General features: G+C 34.6%; 2 protein-coding genes across 2 annotated transcripts; both read right to left on the bottom strand.

Moving 5' to 3' along the window:
* Positions 1–13317: 13317 nt before the first annotated feature.
* LOC131643276 (clp protease adapter protein ClpF, chloroplastic-like) lies at positions 13318–16745 on the bottom strand. Its single transcript, XM_058913468.1, has 9 exons — positions 16608–16745; positions 15906–16310; positions 15595–15654; positions 15262–15356; positions 14878–15050; positions 14188–14300; positions 13998–14043; positions 13816–13856; positions 13318–13737 (listed from the first exon to the last, which is right to left on the bottom strand). Exons 2-9 carry the CDS (start codon positions 16245–16247, stop codon positions 13582–13584), a joined length of 1026 nt encoding a protein of 341 aa, XP_058769451.1. The 5' UTR covers positions 16248–16310; positions 16608–16745; the 3' UTR covers positions 13318–13581.
* Positions 16746–20391: 3646 nt separating this feature from the next.
* LOC131643182 (acidic endochitinase-like) lies at positions 20392–21442 on the bottom strand. Its single transcript, XM_058913337.1, has one exon. It carries the CDS (start codon positions 21280–21282, stop codon positions 20392–20394), a length of 891 nt encoding a protein of 296 aa, XP_058769320.1. The 5' UTR covers positions 21283–21442.
* Positions 21443–21543: the final 101 nt, after the last annotated feature.

Genomic DNA, 21543 nt, shown 5'->3' on the forward strand with positions numbered 1-21543 from the left:
ATTATATAATTAGTTTACAATTTTTTTCAGATTTTTATAAATTAGAACTAGTTTTGATTTTATTAATATTTATTATTAGGATTAGAATGTTATTATTATTGTTATTAAAAATAAATAATTAAAAAAAAAAAAAAAACTAGATAAACTCTTTTGTTTTAAGTATAGGTTTAGTATAGTTTTAATTTTATAATTTTATAATTACTAAAATCTTTAGTTAATTTTTATTTCAAGTAGATTTTCGTCACTTTTTGTTTCTTAGTTTGGAATTAATCCTGTAATAGGTAAGTTTTTCAGGTTCATTACTAGCTAGCTGTATGTCACTTTTATTATCATAAGGAAAATGTCCAAAAACTGCAAAAAGAGATTTACCACAAAAGCACCGGAATCAGAGCAAGACAAAAGAGGGACCAAATCCATCCAAATTCAATGATCATCCAAACATGCCAAGTCCATAACATATAAAGAAACCGTGTGAATCAAATCAAGATCGGAATGTTTACACCTCACAATTATTCCAGCATTTATTTCATGAAATACAAATTGAGAACCAAATCAACATCAAAAAGGGAAAGGTTTTGAATTGTTTGCATAAGACCGTAGAGATTGTCCAAGTTCATACAATCAATTTCTACTATCAATATCAAGCCTTTCCTATTTGTATCAGTCAAAGATCTTCATAATTGAATTTTTTCAATATAAATGGAGACCTTGTTCACAAGTTACAAAAAATCAAAGAAAAGGTGCAATATCGTGTTCTTTATTCCAGCCACTTTTAAGATCAAACAACCATTCTAATTCGTTCTGGAGGTAATATAGGGTGAAATTGTATCGTTACTAGAGCCTTTATAGTACCTATGATGTGCATATCAATTGTCAAATATTCATGCATATTGTGATTTCTATATCTCATGCTTTAATGCATTTCATTCGTATCTAACCATTTGTTTGAGTTTCTGATGCAATATGGAAGAGGTTTGGATCGTTGGTTTGGAGCTTTGAATCCTAGAACACAGCACACCATTGGTAGGGCAAGAAAACTCAAAGCTTTCGTGCTCATGTTTACGGACAGTTTCATCGCGTTCAGAAGATCATTACAGTCGAACCATGGATCTCGTTAACGCTCATGCACTGTCTTTTGTGAGTTTTGATTTTTGCAGGAATTCGAAGAAAAATCCGCAGGAAAATTCATGGAGGATTTCGCAGGAAACTCCGCAGGGCTGGAGGTAGGAGGAGATGAATAGTGGCCTTGGAAGTCTCCCCACGCGTGGCACCCCATCACTTGCTGGTCAACAATTCAGCCTCCCTCTCTCCTTTGTTGATTCACCGTTTCAGGATACTGTGGGCCCCAGTTTCCTTTGGCTTTGACCGTTTCCAATTAGGCTTTTGTTTTTGTATATTTTTCGTTTTTGTTATTTCACTAACAACTTGATAACCATGGCCAAGTGGTGAAGCAGTGACGAGAATTTCTTCTAGGCAAGGGCGTGTGTTCGAATCTCGCCCCTTGCACTTGCTTTTCTCTATTTTTCTTTAATAACTCTTGTTTGCAGGTTACATGCATTCAGCCTATGCATACCCATGATATGCCCCCACTCTTCAGCCATCAGATTTCCAGGACATTTGATCCATCGCTCCAGAAAAGCGTAGCCCACCGTAGACTCCCGGAAATCAACCACACAGGATCCACGCCTGTGTACCCCTTATTTCTTTTATCTATTTATTTTGTTTAGTTTTGTTTTGTTTGTTTAATTATTAAAACTCACTTAATTTTCTTTTATATTAACCTTAAAACCAACACTAACCAACCATTAACCATTAATTAAAAAATCATAAAAAATAGGATTAGGATTAAATAATCAACCAACTTTTTTTTACATAATTATTTTTTCTAAATAACTTGATTGATTTAATTAGATACTTAGTTAATTTTAAAATCATTACAAGTAATTAGTTTTAATTAGGTTTTATTTTGTTTAATTAATTCGATTTTGTATATAATTTTGTTATGACGAATTAGGTCCCGATTAACTCTTAGAGTTTGACAAATAAAATCAATTACTCGTTAAGGTTTAATTTAATTATAATTAGGTCTCTCATTAATATAAATATTTTACTAACCCTAACTTCTTCAATTCGGTTCTTCTTCTCATCCCAAATTCCAATGAATGTCGCGTGTATGTTTATTTGATTATTTAATTATCCATTTACTTTTTTTTAAATTCTAGAAATCGATGTATAGGTCGCATGGGTATTTTTGTAATAGCGTAGGAACTCTTTCTTTTCCGCTTTTACTTTCTGCACTTTTAATTTTCTGCAAATTTAACTGTTTAGATGTATGGTTTAGGATGGTATGTTCAAGATTAAATCAACCGTTAGTTAACCTTAACTCAAGATAAATAAATATTCGAATCTAACACACCTGCACACACTCACCTCTAGGGTACGCCCCTCTCGGTTGCCTTACGATTATATGGTCGTGTCTCTCGAATGTAGAGGTATCTTAGCAAACGATGACCCTTGAAAATATCATCATAGAAAAGATCTTAGTCCCTCGATGACCCTCGATTGTTGCCTACGGTAAAAGATCTTGTCCCTCGGAGTCCCTTCGGAAAATGATGATAGTCCCGCTAAAATGCTAAGGTTCCTCTACTTGTTGCCTTCAACGACCATACGATGACCCTTCGATGACCCGCACGTCCAATATAACAAGGATTTCCTACTTCTATATAGTATGGATGGTCCTGGGAACTGTAAAAATTACGGAAAAGACCAGTTTATTAGGGTAGTTCTCTTAACCTGCCTTGCTCAATAAAAGAAATCTTCTCAAAAACTTTTTCAAAGACAAAGGCTACGCATTTACGCTAAAGTCCTTACGTCCCTTTTCAACTCAAAACAAACAAACATGAGCTAAGCAAGTTAAGAGCCCGTAGAAAACTACGGATGAAAAGGGTGCTTACACCTTCCCTTTTCATAACTTACCCCCCGAGCCCGTTTCTTTCAAATAAGGTCTTTTTCTGTACTTTTTGCCTTTCCTAACATTGGACAAAATAAAAGTCGGTGGCGACTCTTGCTCACCGCAACATTGTTGCTTTTATTAAATTAAAGTCAGTTCACCGTGTTACAGAACTGGCGACTCTGCTGGGGACAATTTAAAAGAGGGGTTACCTTAGAGCTTAGTTCATACTTGCTTGTTTGTTTTGTTTGCTTTACTTTTAAAGGGTACTGCTCGGGAATGTTCTTGTGTGAAAGATCCTACACCCGGATCTAGTGTACCTTAGGTATGTGGCATGAGACTAGGGAGACTGTACGACATGTATCGTTATGGTTGAACTGGTGGCCATCGTTAGTGCGATGCTTTGGTTTGTCCTGATGGCCCTTGAATATGATCGAGGAGACATTTGGCTACCGCGTGGTGTCATAAGCACTAATCCGCCCTTAGAACCCTAGTTGAACTTGACTTTGGCCTATAGGATGTAGCGAGATAGCTGGCTTTGGATTCCTGACTGAAGCCGGTTGATACTCGATGCTACACTCATTGAGATTGGACTCTAGGGATGCTTTTGGCTGGCCGATCGAGTGCCATGTTGAGACAATGCCTGCGAGAAAGATCAGGGATATGAGCACCATAGAACCCGGTTACTATTCTAGGACAGGTTGAACCAACTTAACTTCAGTGGGGAGGATACTTACCTACAAACTTCACGCAGGCCTTTAAACCTAAGGCCACTGGTGTGACTTGTTTGTGCTTGCTACTAACCTTTTGGTTTTCTTGCAGGTTTTTCTTGTGGGACTCACTCGTCCTTACTATCTCACACATTGTGTGATGCATTGCATAACATCATGACATCATGACATCATACGCATAACATGATTCAACTAACCCTTTCAAGGATCTTAGGAATTTAGGGCGCACAATTTCAGGTGCTCTTATCAAGGACTGAACTCTTATCAAGGGGCAAGAGGATTTACTTTCCTCTCGCCACATACCTTCCAATTCAAAAACTTGGTACCTATCAAGGGGCAAGAGGATTTATTTTCCTCTAGCAATATACCGTCAAATTCAGAGTTATCCCGAATCAGAGGCTATGACCCACTGGATATGGTGAGCTTGATTCTCGTAGAAAGACGTCCAAAATGAAAAATTCTTCATACGAAGATGCAATAAACTCTTTTTCTAAGGCTGCAAACTGAATTTCTTAAAGATCCTCGAAAGCCTTGCATTTGCATATCATAACATCGCATCACAGGTTTCCACCACAGGTTTCTCACCTCCTCGCTGTTTATTTCAGCATCATGAATCTCGAGCAATCAGTCAAAGACCTTCAAGCTCAGAATGCACAGTTTCAAGATTTGATCCTGAACTTATCCAAGGGGCAAGAAGAGCTGAAAACCATGCTGAAGAAGAAAGGCAAGAAGACTCTGGGGAAAAAGCTTAGACCGATCTTACAACTCAGAGATGCCGAAGCCTCTGAAGATAGTGACGAAGATGAGCAAGATGATGATGCTAGTGTCAAGACTGAGGCCAAAATTGACCATGATACTGCCAAGCCTTCTGAAGAAGAAGAAGATTATTACCATGAGGACGAACATCCGGATGACAAATACAAGTTGCTGGAGGAACGTATGAAAGCCATGGAAATTCAAAAGGTACCTGGACTGGATTTTGAAGATCTAGGACTCATCTCTGGAGTTGTTATACCTCCGAAATTCAAAGTTCCAATTTTTGCAAAATACGATGGAGTCTCTTGTCCTAAGCTGCACTTGAAATCATATGTGAGGAAGATTCAACCTCATACTGCTGATAAGAAGCTATGGATCCACTTTTTCCAAGAGAGTTTATCTGGAACTCAACTTGAATGGTACTTTCGAACTAACCATGCTTCAGTTAGGACTTTTAAGGGTTGTAACGTGGCTTGGTTCACGGTTTAAGAAACGAAGGATAAAGGCTCAAAATTTGATTGTACCCACCCCTCTTCGTGATGATCTTCGATCCTAAGCTCAGTTAATTCAACTTATGCATTCAGGTTCCAAGAGACTTTTGGATTTGCACCTTTGATAATGATGATGGTTCACAAGCAAGGAAAGCTTTTGAGATGGCAGTCGCTTCTTCCTTTGGTAGTCACAACATTGTGTTGTATATTGACTTCTCTTTTTTCATCTTTTTGATATCCCTAACTTTTGCCTGAACTGTTTATTTCGGAGCTTACAGTCAGCGGGATGCCTTGATTTTGCCTAAGTCGTCTTTTGATTTTTGACTTAGCAGGCTTTTCTTTGTATATATATTTTTCATTTTTTCTTTTGAAGATATTGACTGTCTTGTTTGATGATTGACGAACCATCATTGTCTTTTGATTGACATCTCCAACACTTCTTTGATGTGTGCGGATGACCGTTTGTGATTGAAGCCTTTGTTGAAAGGTGTACTGAATGATTCTCTTAAACTAGAATGCACAGCCAAATTAAATGAGAACTACCATGCCCCAGGTTATGATCAAGGGTTTTAATTAGTACAAGAAATAAACTTCTACTTCTTAGGCTCAAAGGGGTTGACGAGGGATTAACATCCTTATATCTCCACTGTTTAGGAATTGAAACAATGCCTGTACATCGTCAGCATAGTCCGCTCAAAAGCATACTGTATGAGGTTGCGGTATCGTTTTCGTCATCCTCCCTCAAAAGGTATACAGCTTTAGCCAGAGTTGAGTATCATAAAACATATGCAAAGTAAAGACGTAATTTAAAATGAGCGATAACGAAATAATTTATTCAAGACAAATATATGCAATGCACTGATGATGATTATTAAAACAGATAATGTCTATCATAATTCGAATGTTTAAACAAACAGAGAAGAAACATGCAAATGAAAGTAGATCTAATGATCCAAAAGTTCGTTCGTCGAGATGTCAATCAATCTTGTCATGACTAGGCATAGGAGCGGTGATCACCACAGGGGTTTCAAGAGGGTTGGATTTGATTTCTCCGTCATTGATCAGATCTTGTATCTTATTCTTTAATGTCCAGCAATCGTTTATGTAATGTCCAAGACTGTTGGAATGGCACGCGCACCTCGCATTGGGTTTATAGTAGGTGTTAGAATTCTTAGGAGCATCCCTCAGAATAATCAATCTGATTTTCAACAGATGTTGTAATGCTTGAGCCAACGATATATTGATCTTGGTGAATTGACGCTTAGGTGCATCTGGCTTGCGTTGTTGTTGTGGAACTGGTGTAGGACATCAGAACGAGTTATTCATGAAACCATATCTGAAGAGGAATGCCAGAACGGGTCGTACATTAGACCATATCTAGAAGTAGGAAATCAGAACGAGTTATTCATTAAACCATATCTGAAGAGAACATCAGAACGAGCCATACACTAGACCATATCTGATGGAGGGTGTCAGAACGAATCGTACATTAGACCATATCTGATAGAGAATGCTTGCTTGTTAGAGTCGATGAGTTATTCGACGAAGTTTTGGAATGTAAAAGGGCTTGTCAGAATGAATCTCCAGCTCGATTATATTTGAGACGAATGATTGTCGAGGCGGAACCTGAAAACAAAGTTAGAAATATGCAATGTCATGAATGCAAATGAAATGTTTTCAAGGATCTTTAAGGAATTTAGTTAGCAGCATTGGAGAGTGATTCGGTCGCATATTTGTTTGAAGAATTACGACTTTTGTCTTTGAACATCCTTCTTTGAGAATCAAGCTCACCATATCGAGTGGGTCATCGCCTCTGATTCAGGATACATGGCTAGAGGAAAATAAATCCTCTTGCCCCTTTGATGGGTACGGTGTCTTTGAATTGGAAGGTACGTGGCCAAAGGAAAGTAAATCTTCTTGCCCCTAGTTAGGAATTCCGTCCTTGATAAGAGATTGTGCACTTTGAATCCCTAAGATCCTTGAAAGGGTTAGTTTACAGGTGATGTTATGATGTTATGATGTCATGCAGATGCAATGCATTAAGTAAGGCATAAGGTCATAAGGACGAGACGTCCTACAGGAAAACCCTGCGAGGAAATAAAAGGTTAGAGCATAAGGTAACGAGGACGAGATGTCCTACAAGCAAATCTTGCAAGGAAATAGAAAGGTAGAGCATATGGTAATAAGGACGAAATGTCCTACAAGCAAATCCTGCAAGGAAACCAAAAGGTTAGATAACAAGCAAGTCACACAAGAGTCCTTAAGTTTAAAGGCTTGCATGAAGTATGACCAGGTGACTACCCTTCCCCCAAAGGTACTTCTAAGGATAAGGATGATATCAGCAACGGGTTCTACCAAGTGACTCAGAATTGTCAGCCCCCTCTAAAGCACCCTCGAACATGGTACATGCATACCACGCAATGATACTTTAGGAAGAAACCTATCTGAGCTGTAGTATCGGGTAGCGACCATAACTTGGCAAGCACCAAGAATAGCCCTCCCACTACGTTCCTAAAAGTCAGGATGGGTTAAAGGTGACTAAAGGTCCTTGAGCTCCGACGCACCCAAAGATACATGCGTAAACCTCTCTCATGCAAAAGAGGTACACAATAACCAGTGGAGGCCTAACTCAAGCGCGAACTTCATTTTGACCAATCCCAAGCATGCACAAGGGAGGTCTCCATGACTATGCCGCTCCTATCTTAAGGTGCACTCGAATCCGGGTGTAGGATTCATCTTCCATTCAATACCCAAAACATCCTTGAAAAATAAAGCAATCAAACAAACAATTATGTGATCCTAAACTTTAAGGTAACCCCTCTTTTAATTCGAAAGTATCCCCAGCAGAGTCGCCAGTTCTGTAATACGGTGAACTGACTTTTTAATAATGTCGCGGTAAGCAAGAGTCGCCACCGACTTTTATTTTATCCAATTTAAAGAAAGGCTAAAAGAACAGGAAAGACCTTTTGAAAGATTTTGAGTTCGGGGGGTAAGTTATACAAAGGGAAGGTGTAAGGCACCCTTTGCATCCATGGTTATCCATGGGCTCTTAATTGCTTAGCTCACTTTGTTTGTTTGATTTGTTTGAAAAGCGGTGTGCGAATAGTAAAAGGTTTCGTTAAGGACTTTAGCTTATAAATAAGCGTAGCCTTGTTTGAAATTATTTTGAAATAGGAGGTGTGAAAAGTAAACTTTGAAGAAGAACTTTAGCTTGTAAATAAGCGTAGTCTTTTTGAAAAGTATTTGAAAATTAATGGGAAAATAGTTTGATTTTGAATTTTGAATTTGAATGGAGCAAGCAATTACTAGCAACTTACCCTAAGTTTAAAAATTTGTTCTTTTAGCTTTTCGAGGCGAAAGGATCTATCCATGCCATAAGAGGGCAGGAAGCCTTTCAATTGGATGTTTAAGGGTCATCGAGTAATCGTTCGCCATAAGACTGTCCCATGCCATAAAGAGGGCAGGTAGTCTAAGGGAAGGATATAATAGTCATTAATCTTTTTAGGCATCATGCGAGGATACCTTAGCAATTGGGACAATCATCATATAAGGCAACATCGAGGGACAAACTTGATGATGATAATGAACTTAGGGCAACATTTGTTTTGCTTTAGGTATCCTCGGAATCGAGGGACTTGACTATTTAGTACACTTAGAGGCAGCAAGGCAACAGGCAACAGAAGAGGTTACCCTAAAGGTGAGTGTGTGCAGCAATCACGTGGTTAACTTCGATTACATTTATCTTGTAATTAGGTGATCTATGTTCAGTTCATGGTTTGCACTCCCTAAATTACTAACCACGCAGTAAATATAATATAACAGTTTTAAGTGCCTTCAAGGCCAAACAATACAACCAGGGAACAGTTACATAATAATACGGGGAAGGGAACAATGAAACCAGCGGATCCCTTAATAGGGTTTGACATAAGTAATAATAAAGACAGAGTTTAGGGTTACCAACGTAGCTTTGGCAGTCTGACAAACTTTTATCTTTGATGGATGAAGGTTGATGGGCAGAGGCTAGCCTTGAGGCATGAAGCATTGACACTGACCAGATTGTGATGAATCCTAAAAGATGGGCATAAAGAAAAAGGATGCAGTGAGTGTATGGCTGACTCATTGATATTTAAAAGTAAATCATAATTTATTTTATAGGACAAAAATAATATTTAAAATAATAATCAAATTAGGGACTTAGCTTTTGATCTGGCGTGGCGCGTAGGCGGACGAACCCTGATGGTAACCCTGAAAAGAATTGACATGAAGAAGAGAAATGTTAGTGCATTAACTGATTTAAACGTTAATTGATTATAAACCCTAAAAAGTTTACGAACCCTAAAGGGTTATTTAAGAAAACTTATTGTGACCCAAAAGGTTTATAAGGCCTAACAATGCGTTAGTGGAGAACACCTGCCTGAAGATTTTAAGGTTTATAAATGAATCAAGGTTAACAAAAACTTTAATTATTAATTTTCAACTAATTAAATAATTAAAAATATATACAAAAATAAAATTTTTTATTGTTTTAAAAATAATTATTGATAAAATTAAAAAACGAGTTTTCGATTAAAATAAATAACTATGAAATTATTATATATAAAAACTAATTTGGTTAAATAAATAAAAATAAATAAAAGAAAAAAATTATACTAATAATAAAAAAAGAAAGGAATATATATAAAAAATTTCATGCAATTAAAATAAAAACAAAAAAAGAAACTTAGCTCAGATTGGGTGTTGTGCGCTCTTGAGAGTACATGGTGAGAAAGTGGCCAGCAAAATTGTTTGGCCAAAACAAGGTTAATGGCCAAAGGAAGTACCTGCAAACAAGGATAGTAATAATGTTAATAATAATAATAATAATAATAATAATAATAATAATAATAATAATAATAATAATAATAATAATAATAATAATAAGGGTTAGTAATGATAATAGTTACAATAATAAAATAAAAAATATTATAAAATAGGTTTGACCTCATATAATCTAAATTTTCCCAAAAAATAAAGAAAGGTTCAGAAAGTTAGATTATGGCTAAAAGGGCAAAAATTCTCAAAAGTAAAAAAAAATAATTATGATTGTAAAAACATAAATTTAAACTAAAATGTAGCAACAATGACCAAAATAATGATTAAAAAAAAACAAGCCTCATGTATCATCATTGGCCAAAAAAATTGTAATTCTAGATAAAGTATTTGAAAAAGGTTTTTTAAAAAAAGAGAGTTGAAAGAAAATGTTTCGAAACATAAAGAGGATGTCAAAAACATAAGAATTTTGATAAAAGGTGGCCTCAAGTATCATCATTAGCCAAAAACTAAAGTTAGTATAAAAACATATATCAAGGGCCTCATATGATAATCATTGGCCAAAAGGTTTTGAAAACAAAAGGTTTATTTTTAGTTTTGATAAAAAGATTTAGAAAAAGATTTTTTCTTTAAAAAAAGAAGAAGATGAGGCCTCATACGAAATCATTGGCCAAGAACTAAGCAAAAGAAGAACAAAAGATATTGAAGAAACTTGGTGAATTGTTTTGTAGGTAGGAATTAGGAATGAAGAATAAGGTTGAAGGTGTTAAAAAAAAATAAGGGTTTAGTTGTGAGAGAGTAAATTGAGAAATTTGTAATTGTTAGTTTTATTTATATATCATGAATTAGGTTAGAAAAAATAATTATAGTAAAACTATGGACCAAATCAAAGCCCAAAAATCAATTTGTTTTAATTTTAATAAAAAATTAAATCAAACTAATTTAATAAGATTGACTTGTTCTCTAAGTTATAAAAAGTGCTAAAAATAGGACAAATAAGATTAAAAACTTTTTTTTTGGATTTTTTTGAATATTTTATGATTTTTGATGATTTTTGACTAGAAAATACATAAAAGTGAAAATTTGACTATTTTAAAAAATGCATATTTAAATAGTGCGAAAATTAAAAATAAAATGATAAAAAAAATGATTTTTTGTGATTTTTTTAATAAAAATAAAATTAAAACTATAGTTAGAAAAAAAAGAAAAAAAAGTGTTAGAAGTGGGATTTGAACCCGAGACTTTGTACTTGCAAGCCTTACCTCCTTACCAACTATGTTATATTATTTGTTTGAAATAAAAGTCAATTGGAAGTGTATGAAGCATGAGAAAGCATTTTGCTATTTATTAAAATATAAATAATTTAAGAGTAAATTATTATATTTTAAAATAGACTTTAAATTGAATATTTATAAAATTCAAGACGTCAATGTGAATGACCTCAAAATTTTATAAAAAAAATCCAATTTTAAAATAATTTGAATATTTGAATATTGTGGGCAAATTTTGGGGTATGACACTTAGTCTTATTTGTTTTTATTATTTATTGAAACGCCATTATTAACTAATGATTCTTGTATTTTCAGGTCTGTATCCTACAACATTTTCCACGTATCACCGGTTGGTTACTTGATTCTATGTATATTGAGAATAAGCCATGTAATTCTACATTCGACTCGCTCAGAGGGAACCAGACGACAGAGCCGTTCAGGGTGTATATTGACTGTTTGGTCTTTGATGATATACATTTTCATTCTTGTGTTGACCACTGTGTGACAATTCCATTTGATGACATTGTATTATACTCAGGATGGATGGCTTGCGGTTCGTGCAAGACGACTTTTCATCTTCCTGAGCGCGTCATGCACCAGTTCGGCTACATATAGTACATTCCTAGGAATCCTGATGTGTCTGCTCCTCCCCTGGTGAAACACAGAGATATAAATGGCATGTTTGATGATTATGAAAATTATTTGATAGCACATGAGGCACGGAGTACCATAGCACCGAACTATTGGAGCTACGTGGAAGGTTACATCTGATGGTTCTTCCAGGTGTCTCATCCATATTTGGTATGTGATGCTCCAAGACACCTACCTAGGTCAGCTCATCAGGAGATTCTAGAGGAGGAGTAGGCTATGGCTGATCATGCTTATGATGTCTTTCCTAGGTGTCATCGTATCGTGGAGACTAGACAGATGAGTACTGATGGAGAACTTTTTTTTGATGCCTCTGACGCGAGAGGTGTTATAGATACCATGATGGCGAAGGCTTGGGAGGCTCTGTAGTACAGGAGGCAGCGCATGAACGCGTGGAGAGTGCGGAGCCGACTCATAGTCCGACATACGCAATAGTCTTGACATTTGTACACTTGATATATTTTGGATTATATTTTTGTTATCGACTTTGGTGTAACTCTTGATACATTTTGTAGTCTTGGCTATTATCTATATATATGTCGTTGTATTCATATTGCTATTATAGTCGAATCTGAGAAAATGTTATAACATTTTACATTTTGTAGTGTTTATACGAGAATCATTGAGAAATAAGTTGTGGAACTATCTGCATATATTTCGAAAATGCATCTCCAAAACATTTACGGATATACATCTACGGAATAAACATACATTCACCAAAAAAAAGTACGTCCGAAGATATATCTCCGAAAACTGAAAAACTTTTTAAGAATTATATAGGATGTTTCTTGAATATATAGGGTGTTATAAGAAATTCCCAGACAAGGTTCTCTTCCAAATGAAAACCATGGTTCATGGAATGTATTAGCTCAACATCTACATCAATTCTTGTTAATGAAATTTCTGTCGAAAAATTTAAGCAAAAATGAGATTTGAGATAAGAGGAACCTTTTTCTCCTTTCTTATTCTTTAAGGTTTACCTATTGAAGATATATCTCCGAAGATATTGAAGGTTTACCTATTACGTCTGGTTCATTATTTGAAGATAGTTTTTTTTATCTAATTCAGATTATATCATCTTCAATTTTTTTTCTTCTATTTTCCGCACATCTTGTGCTAGAATAAGATCTTTTAAAAGGTGAAAAATATATATATTTTTCATAAATATTATTTTAAAATTTTCTACAAAATTGCTCTCTCAAATAAGGTGAAAAATATCTCTCTCTATTCTTCCCCCTATGTTTTCTCCCTTTTCCCCTTATCTCCTAAACACTCAAACAGAAACCTACAGACTATCCATCAATTTTCTCTCTTTCGCTTTATCTCTTTCTTAATCTCATTCTCTCTCTTGATAATTTTTGTTTTTAATAATGAGTTAGAGTGAAATTAAGAGAGAAAGATAGTGAGGAAAGAAAGGGGAGAAAAAAAATTAATGATGAGGATTCAAGTCTATATATTCAAGACTAGTTTGAATAAGTTATAGTTTTTAGTTTTTGAAAAAATAAAACTACAGTGACCAAAACCTGAAAAAAATATATTTGCAGTAACTAAATTTTTTTTATTTGCATACTCTATTATTCCAATACACTGAAGGTTATATATACTACTGGATTTTGTTGTGTATAGAGTAACATGCTCAATTATAAACACAACCTCTGCCATTTTAGGATAGAAATAAGAGGTAACTTTTTATAATTAACATTATGTACAGACATATGATGAAGGCAGCTTCAGTAGTCACTACAGAATGAAAACATGCAACAAAGTGTAATGTCTAATGTCAATAACCTCACTCAAGGAATGCTTTCAGGTCAATAAGTTTTCTACTTTTCTCCATTACACTTGGGCCAATTCTTTCAATATATCATTTCAAAATTTTCAATCTCAAATCACCAGAAGCAGGCATGAGCATTGCATAGAGTCCTCTAAGGTTTCTTTCCATCTTCATCAGTCGGTGGGTCAAAGGGTATTTCGTGGCGTGGTTTATTGTACTTCTCCCGCAGTTGCTTTATAGGGATGAAATCTCCAGCTGAATCCATTCCATAGAACAGAAACGACATGTAAGGGTGATCAAATCTTCCCTGAAATCAGTTAAAAGCACCGATTAAATAATAGAAATAAAAGATAGCGCGTTTTTTTTCAACTACAGATCCACTTACTTTGTCTGGTTTGTCAGGTATTAAAAGATTCTCCTCTGCAACTGAAAAAAATGAGAAAAAAAAATCAATCTACATATTGTTTGTTTTCAGCAAGAAACCAAAAACATGGAACTGTAAAGTACTGAAAAGAAATTGTAGGTAAGTAACAAGATGTTTGTGAATGACAATAATTCCAGTTTTACCATATGCTACCAGTAGATCTGGCTCAGCACGTACGTCGACAAGAACCTGGACATTTGAAAATAGGGAAGCCGATTAAAGGTAGGAACAATTCTTAATCAAAATCTTTCTGGATATCAACAAATTAAGAAAAGTTGATGAGGCGATATATCAAGAAACAATGAACACATTTACAGTTATATATTTACAAACCTGATAAAACGGTTGAGTGGAACCACAAGACAACTTTTTAACCTGCGCGTTTTGCATCCATGAATTTGATTCACTGCATACTGGATCCATTCCTACGATTATAGCTCTGTAGCCTGCAAGGTATATCGAGTAATAAACTATAACGAGGAAAGGAAATCATACTTTCTACTTTTATTAGATATTAAACATATCTATGTGTTGCCAATTAAATTTTTCCCACTGTTTTATAGAGATTCGAAACTCCCAAAATAGTTCGGGTTTGCATTTGCAATTATAGCACCATAATTACAATTCTAGCTATTGGAAAGCTTCATAGTACAATCAAGAACCTTTGTTATTGTCATGTTGCATTGCACACTTGATGTTTTTAAAAACAGGACCATATCAGCAGGTTCAACCAGTTGAACCGGTAACCAGTCAGTCCGACGATTAGTTTGACTGCAGTAGTGCTTTAGTCTGGTTGAACCAGATTTAACGGCATTTGGTTCAACGGTTTTTAAGTTTTGCATTTTTTATACTTTTTTAATTATCAATTGTTTTCTGGTTCAACTATGATTGAATCAATTGAACCATGACCAAAGGTCTCGCCCCCAAATTCAGGTATAGTTTCAGGTCCTATTTTTAAAACATAGCTCTAAACGCATTTAAAAATAATCTGTTGTATTGATAGGAGAGATTTAAATTACTTACCAAATATTTTATGCTTTACTTTCTGCCCCAAGCGAAACACATATTGTGCATTTTCATGTGCTAAGGCTTTAGCTGACGCAGCCAAAGACTCTGCTTCAAGTTTGGATATTTCATCACGTAATTTAGCCGCCAAGGCATAGTCCTCATTCTCGATAGCACTCTGAAGGTCTGAACTGCAAGAGAAACAGGATTATTTGCTATCAATGTTCAAGCAGACGAAAAACAAAAAATAAGCTTGTTTTTGCGTTGTTGACACCAACCCCTCCAACATCAGTTCACCTCATAAGTATTTTCAAATCTGGATGCTTTGGAATTCAAACACACACACACACGCTTAATCACTAAGAACAAGTAAGCTAAATACAAATGATGAAGAAATCTCACCGAATACGTATAATACTTAGACCTTTATCTTGTGCTTCACTTTTTGAAGACAGTCCCCTTTTTGACTGTTGTTGCTTGATTACCTCTTCTTCCACCTTTCATAAACAATACATAATTGATTACTTTATATATGAATTGCTTTTGCTTCCAAACTTAATCTTATCACTTCTAACTCAACTTTAATGAAATCAATTTACGAAATCGAGCTCATTGAAAATAACCTCTGCTAACACACACACACACGCACATAACCAGTTCAAGTAAGCCTTGTAAACATTATGATCCACATAGGTATAGAATACCAGAACAGTATTAGTCGATAACTAATCTAACCTCAGCAAGTTTGTTTCGCAGCTGCTGCGCAATGTCATACTCTTCCATGTTTAAAGCACACTGACATTCAAAAGTTCCAAACAAACAAAACATTAAGAATTCTTCCAAAAAAACTTATCATGGTTTTAAATTTGTGGTCTGCTACTGTAATTGTGGCCGCAATATAAAATATTTTGAGGTATCAGCATGGCAACCTCAATTTCATCCATACTGGAAACATTTTCCTGCAATATAAAAGGTTCCTGCCGCAACCATATCTGCAACCGCAATTTAAATTGATGCTATTTATAAAAGATTAAAACCAGCTAAACCTGCACTCTTGTGGCTAAATCCAGCTGAAAGAAGAACATCAAGACATCCTCATTCGCACTTTCACTCTGCTCTACACTTGCATCCAACCCTTGTTCTCCTCCTCCTCCTCCTCCTCCTCCTCCTCTAAACATCCATCCCGCTTCAACCTTAAAATCACTTCTTTGTCTTGACACAAAAGGGTACCCGGTTAAGCCTAATCTTTGCACACACTTGTTCCAAATCAAGTGTTTTTCGTCGGCAGACGTAATATGCGATCTTTTAAATCTCTCAAAGGGTGAAGAACCATAGATTCTGCTCTTTCCAAATGTTGCTAGAGTGGTCAATGACACACCCTGCACCATTTTTTGTGAAGCCAAAAATTGATTTTTCAGAAAAAATTCACCTTTTTTCTGAACACAATGTTCCTGCATTATTGGTAATACATGAATTGAAATTATGAAGCTTCAAATCATCAAATTATGTTTAAAAAAATCAACTTTAAGTATAATTATCTTAAAATCCACATATATTTGCAACATGGTTTATCAAATTAAGCTAAAAAAATCAACTACCCCTTAAAAATTACAAATTTTATTGACAAATTAGAGGATTAGAAACGAAAGCAGAAAATAACATGTGGGTATTGTGTGAAGATGAAATTTTGATTAACAGAAAATCATATATATGTGGTTGAAGTGCAAGAAGTATTCAAGAAAGTTTACCAAAAGGTTAGCGGAAAAAGAAGTAGAAGCAGAAGATTCGATGGCTTCACAGTCACAGAACAGAAGCGAGAAAAGGAAATGCGAAAATGCGTTTGTATTTTCAATTATTCTTAAATACTTCTAAATTTTTCTAGTAAAAATCTTAAAATTACGATTGGTTGAGTTTTAGGGAGAAAAAATGAAGATAATAATATCAAGACAAAAAAATGAATATAATTTTTTAAGGATAATTGTGAATTTAGTCATAAACCCCTGTTTCTCAAGTTAATATTTAATTTTTTTCCTTTAATAATTTATTGCGAAAATTTTACCTTTCTAATTATGAAGGGAATGTTATTTGTATCCTGATTAGATATTCATACACATTTATCAACCAAATTATTTTATCACGGCAAATCTTTATAGTTCAACTATAAAAACAGATTAATAATGTGTTTTTTCATCTTTAAAAACTCAAACACAATAAGGATACGTTTGGTTCAAATGAGGGGGAGGGGAGGGGAGGGGAGAGATTTTAATGGAGGGGAGGGGAGGTGAGGAGATTTTTTTAATTAGATAGATGTTTGGTTCAAACGAGGGGAGGGGAGGGGAAGAGAGGGATTTTAATTAAAAATATGTTTGGTTCAGGAGGGGAGGGGAGAGATTTTATTAATAATTTACATTTTTATCCTTATTATCTTATATAAGTGATACAATGTGATATTCAAATGTGAAAAATGTATACATATTTTTTTGTTAGTAAAAATTCTAATATTGAGTGACTAAAAAGTTATAATTTACTATATAATGTTAAAACATTAATTTCACTTAATTCGAATAAAATATTCAAAAACAAATTAAATTATATGTTTATAACAACTTTTAAATTTTAATGAATTATTCAACACATTATATACATAAAATAATTTATTATTAAATATAAATAGTTTAAATGTTTTAATAAAATAAATAAAAAAATTAAAATAAAAGATTTAAAGTTTGATATAAAAGAAAATATGATATGATACATAACAAAATTAGAAAAAAAATATAAATAAACATAAAAGAGTTATAAAAAAATAAAAAAAAAATTACAATGATTATGATTAATATTAAGGACAAATTTTTTTAAATAATTTGAAGGTGGAGAATAATTATAATAAGTTGATAGAAGCAATCGGAAAAAATCACAAAAGAGAGCAGTAATATAAAAGAAAATAAATAATTTTTAAATATTAAAATAAAACTGGGGATATTATAGTAATTATAATAAGTTTTAAAATATCAATGTTCAGATTACTTCCCCTCCCCTCCAAATCCCCCCGATTTGGGGGGACGCAAAAAATGTGTTTTGGAGGGGTTTTGCTCCCCTCCCCTCCCCTTCCCTCATAAAATTTGAACCAAACACATTTAATTAGAAATATTCCCTCCCCTCCCCTCCCCTCCCCTCCATCTACCTCGAACCAAACACACCCTAAAGAAATGTTAGACCATTTACAATGGGGTGTTGAAAAAATTATTCAATAGTTGAATAAGTGCAATGAGGTGTTGAATAAAGAGTTGAAAGTGATGTGGATTAATATGTGTTGAAAACGTTCAACATGTTGAATGAGAAAGTGTGAGCCCACATATATTACTTTGCAAAATTTTATAGGTTGTTGTGATTGTTTAAAATGGTGGGATTGGGTGTTAAATTTTATTAAACAAAATCATTGTAGTGAGTAAAAATTAAATGAGTGTTAAATTATTATGTGGAAGAAAGAGAAGATGATGTGGAGAATAAAAAGTGAAAAAAAAGGGTGTTGAATATGCAAACCATTGTACATAGCCTTAGTTCAATTGACGTCAATCACTGAAAAGTTGCTTTTTGAACTTTGAGATTTATCATGATTCTAGTCAAGATCATAAAAATCGAGATAAAGACCATAAAAGTAAACGATAAAAAATAGAGTGAGAACTTTTATATACTCTTTTAAAACAATAACAATTTTCCTATTAAAAATAAATATATTTGTAATTGTTTTTTTTTACGAAGAGAAATGAAACTCAAATTTTTCATCAATCGCTCAAATAAATGTTAGTATAAGTCCATAGATGATTAGTATCATAAGCAAAACATTTTTTATTTGAGTTCTTCATCTTCCATATCGACCAAACACATGTCGGCCAAATTAAGTTAAACAAATATCTTATTTGTTAATGTTCTGAATTATGTGATTGACATTTATGTTTGGCTAAAATATAGTAGCAGCAACATGTAATATGATGTATAGAACTTACAAATATAAATAGGTACAACAACAAGATGTCTTATGGAATGTTGAGACATGTTCTGTGACAACATGTCTTATGAGATGTTATATGATGAAACTCATGACATCGCGCCTGCTGAGCTGGAATATGAAGATTCAATGTGTACTCAAAAGATGCAGAATATTCTATGGAATATTATGCAATCCTATGTGGCGCAGGTTTAAAGTTCAAGAGAATCAAGTCAGAATATTGAAGATTATGCAGTTTCTAATTATCGGGATAATTTAGGAAACTTATGATTGAAGACCTTTCTTTTAGCAGAAGTTTTCTGCTGATTTGTAACAGCAAATAAGGCTGTGATTGAAGGCCCAAGTCCATTGGGGTATATGTTATAAATAGAAGCTTTGTAACCTAGGTAATAAGCAAGCCGAATTTATCAAAGATGTAACCATTAGGGCTAGAAAAAGTGAACCTCCCGGGTTGTGGGAAGGTCACCGTATGTTCTTCTCAAAGTTGTGAAGCAAGAGAAGTTGTAGTGTCCACCTTGAAGCCTGTAGGTAAAAGGTGTATTGTTCTTGGAAGAAGCTTTGAAGTAACTCCAAGTTGTGTTTGTTTGTGTGCTTAGAATGTTGGTGAAGAGCTGTTGATGTAGTGGCTGAGGTGTTCACTGCTAGACATCATTGCGATGATTGGGAGTGATAGGAGTTTCTCATATCTAGGGAGGACCTAGGTAGAAGGGTCATTGGGTAGAGATTAAGTGCGTAGATCGTCAACAGGTGTGTTGGCTGTAGGGTCTGCAAATTGATACTGCTAATAGTGGACTTCATCCCTGACTTGGAAGCCCCCAGAGTAGGATTGTGAATCCGAATTGGGTAAACAATTCAATGTGTTATTTATTTTCTGCACTTGTTTATTAATCTGGTATAAGATGTCGTAACATCTAATACGACATCATGGAATACTTCCAAAACTTGTGCTTTTACACAGATCAAAATCTGTTTGTGATAACTGTGTTATCATTATGCACAAATGGTTCTGGTACTCTTATTATCTTTTAGCATATTAGTATTGAACCAAAATTGAAATGTTTCTCAGTGCTGATTTTAAATACTATATGCCTGACCATGTGTGTGTTCTGTCAGACCTGATGTCACATGAAATGTTGAGACATCAGGATTCTGCTATACCAGAATTTCAATATTTTACGACATAACACTTCAAAACTCCAAGAGATTTAGTATACATTGTTTCAGATAACGTTTTCTTTTTATTTTTGCATATTTGACGCATCCAAAATTTAAGAATATTTTGAAATGTCGGCGAAGTGTCACTGTAAATCATAGAGTTTATCGAGCAATTCCCTTATTTTTACGAGGAACATAGACACTCATAAATAGTAAAATACATATCTAAATAAAAATAAAATAGTTGTTTAGAATAGAAATAGGTAATATACTACATAACCAAACATAAATATTCATTAATTAAACACACAATAAACATCAAACATTACATAATACAACAAATATATATCTTCATAGGTGTTTAGATTTTAGACATGATTCTTGATGGAAGAACTGTATCCACTCTGACCATCATAGTATCTAGACCAAAGCATAACACCTCCATATTTTGAAGAATCCTTAATTGCTGGAAGCACTTTAGAAGTAAGATCAGTTGCAGCTATGAATCCACTCCCTGCTGCCTCGGGAGAAGCAGGCAGCCCCAAGAAGATTTTCTTGGCTGGAATGTCAGATATCCATTGTTTCCATGCATCTTCAAGATTGCTAATTGCACCCGCACTATATTGACAAGGAGGGTTATTGTAGAATTGGACCCAAACACAATCAAAAAGACCTGTTTTTAGGGCATTTCCTATCCAAGCATCAGGAAAAGGACATTGAGGAGCTGCTGTCAAGTACACATTTTTGCTGTATCCTTTAAGGGACCTTGCGAGATCGTCCCAGTAAAGGTTTGTTCCTCCTTCGATATCGAAATCGATGCCGTCGAGAACGGCGGGACCGAGAGGACGAGACGGAGACTGTCCTCCTAAGAAGTTGTTCCAAAGATAAGTTGCTACTTGTTTTGCATCCTGAGGAGATGCGAGTGAGTAACTACCGGCCCCTCCTCCGATTGAAAGCAACACCTTGATCCCTTTGGCTTGGCAAGATTTAATGTCAGGGGTTAACTTTGTGCAAGCGTTGCTGTATGGATCACAATGCCCTGCTAGGTTTATCATTGGTTTTTGGCCATTTCCAAATGATGGAAGAAAGGCTAAGATAACAAACTCATAGTTTCCTGTGGCGCATGTTTGTGCTAGGGTGCCTTCGTTACCATTTTGACCCCAGTAAATTGCTATGCTGCCAGCATTAGAACCATATGCTAATGCTAATAGTATCATGGAGAAGAATGAAACTGAATTTGCCAACTTAGCCATTTTCATAAAATGCAAGTTTGTTACTTAAATTGAGCTGTTTATAATTTGAATAACTATGGTGTTAGAGGAGGCTATTTATATAGTGAAAATTAACATAACATGCTTCTAATCCCGAACATGGTTTGCTTATGTGACTTGTTCTCATACTTTAGTCCAAAATTGCAATCATTTGTTCATATTATATAAACAGCGTGCAAATTAGCCAGTATTTATTTATTCACTACTGTTTCTATTTTTTCTTCCACTCCACTCTTGCTAATACAGTCA

Source organism: Vicia villosa, unplaced genomic scaffold, assembly GCF_029867415.1.
Source record: "Vicia villosa cultivar HV-30 ecotype Madison, WI unplaced genomic scaffold, Vvil1.0 scaffold8, whole genome shotgun sequence".
NCBI lineage: Eukaryota > Viridiplantae > Streptophyta > Magnoliopsida > Fabales > Fabaceae > Vicia > Vicia villosa.

Excerpts from the sequence above, each read along its gene's own strand:
- LOC131643276 (XM_058913468.1), bottom strand. The coding sequence starts at position 16,247 with ATGGTGCAGGGTGTGTCATTGACCACTCTAGCAACATTTGGAAAGAGC. Across the intron at positions 15,051-15,261 it reads CTAAGTATTATACGTATTCG|TTCAGACCTTCAGAGTGCTA; the intron begins GTGAGATTTCTT and ends TTTCTCTTGCAG. Across the intron at positions 13,857-13,997 it reads AGATCTACTGGTAGCATATG|TTGCAGAGGAGAATCTTTTA; the intron begins GTAAAACTGGAA and ends CATTTTTTTCAG.
- LOC131643182 (XM_058913337.1), bottom strand. The coding sequence starts at position 21,282 with ATGAAAATGGCTAAGTTGGCAAATTCAGTTTCATTCTTCTCCATGATA.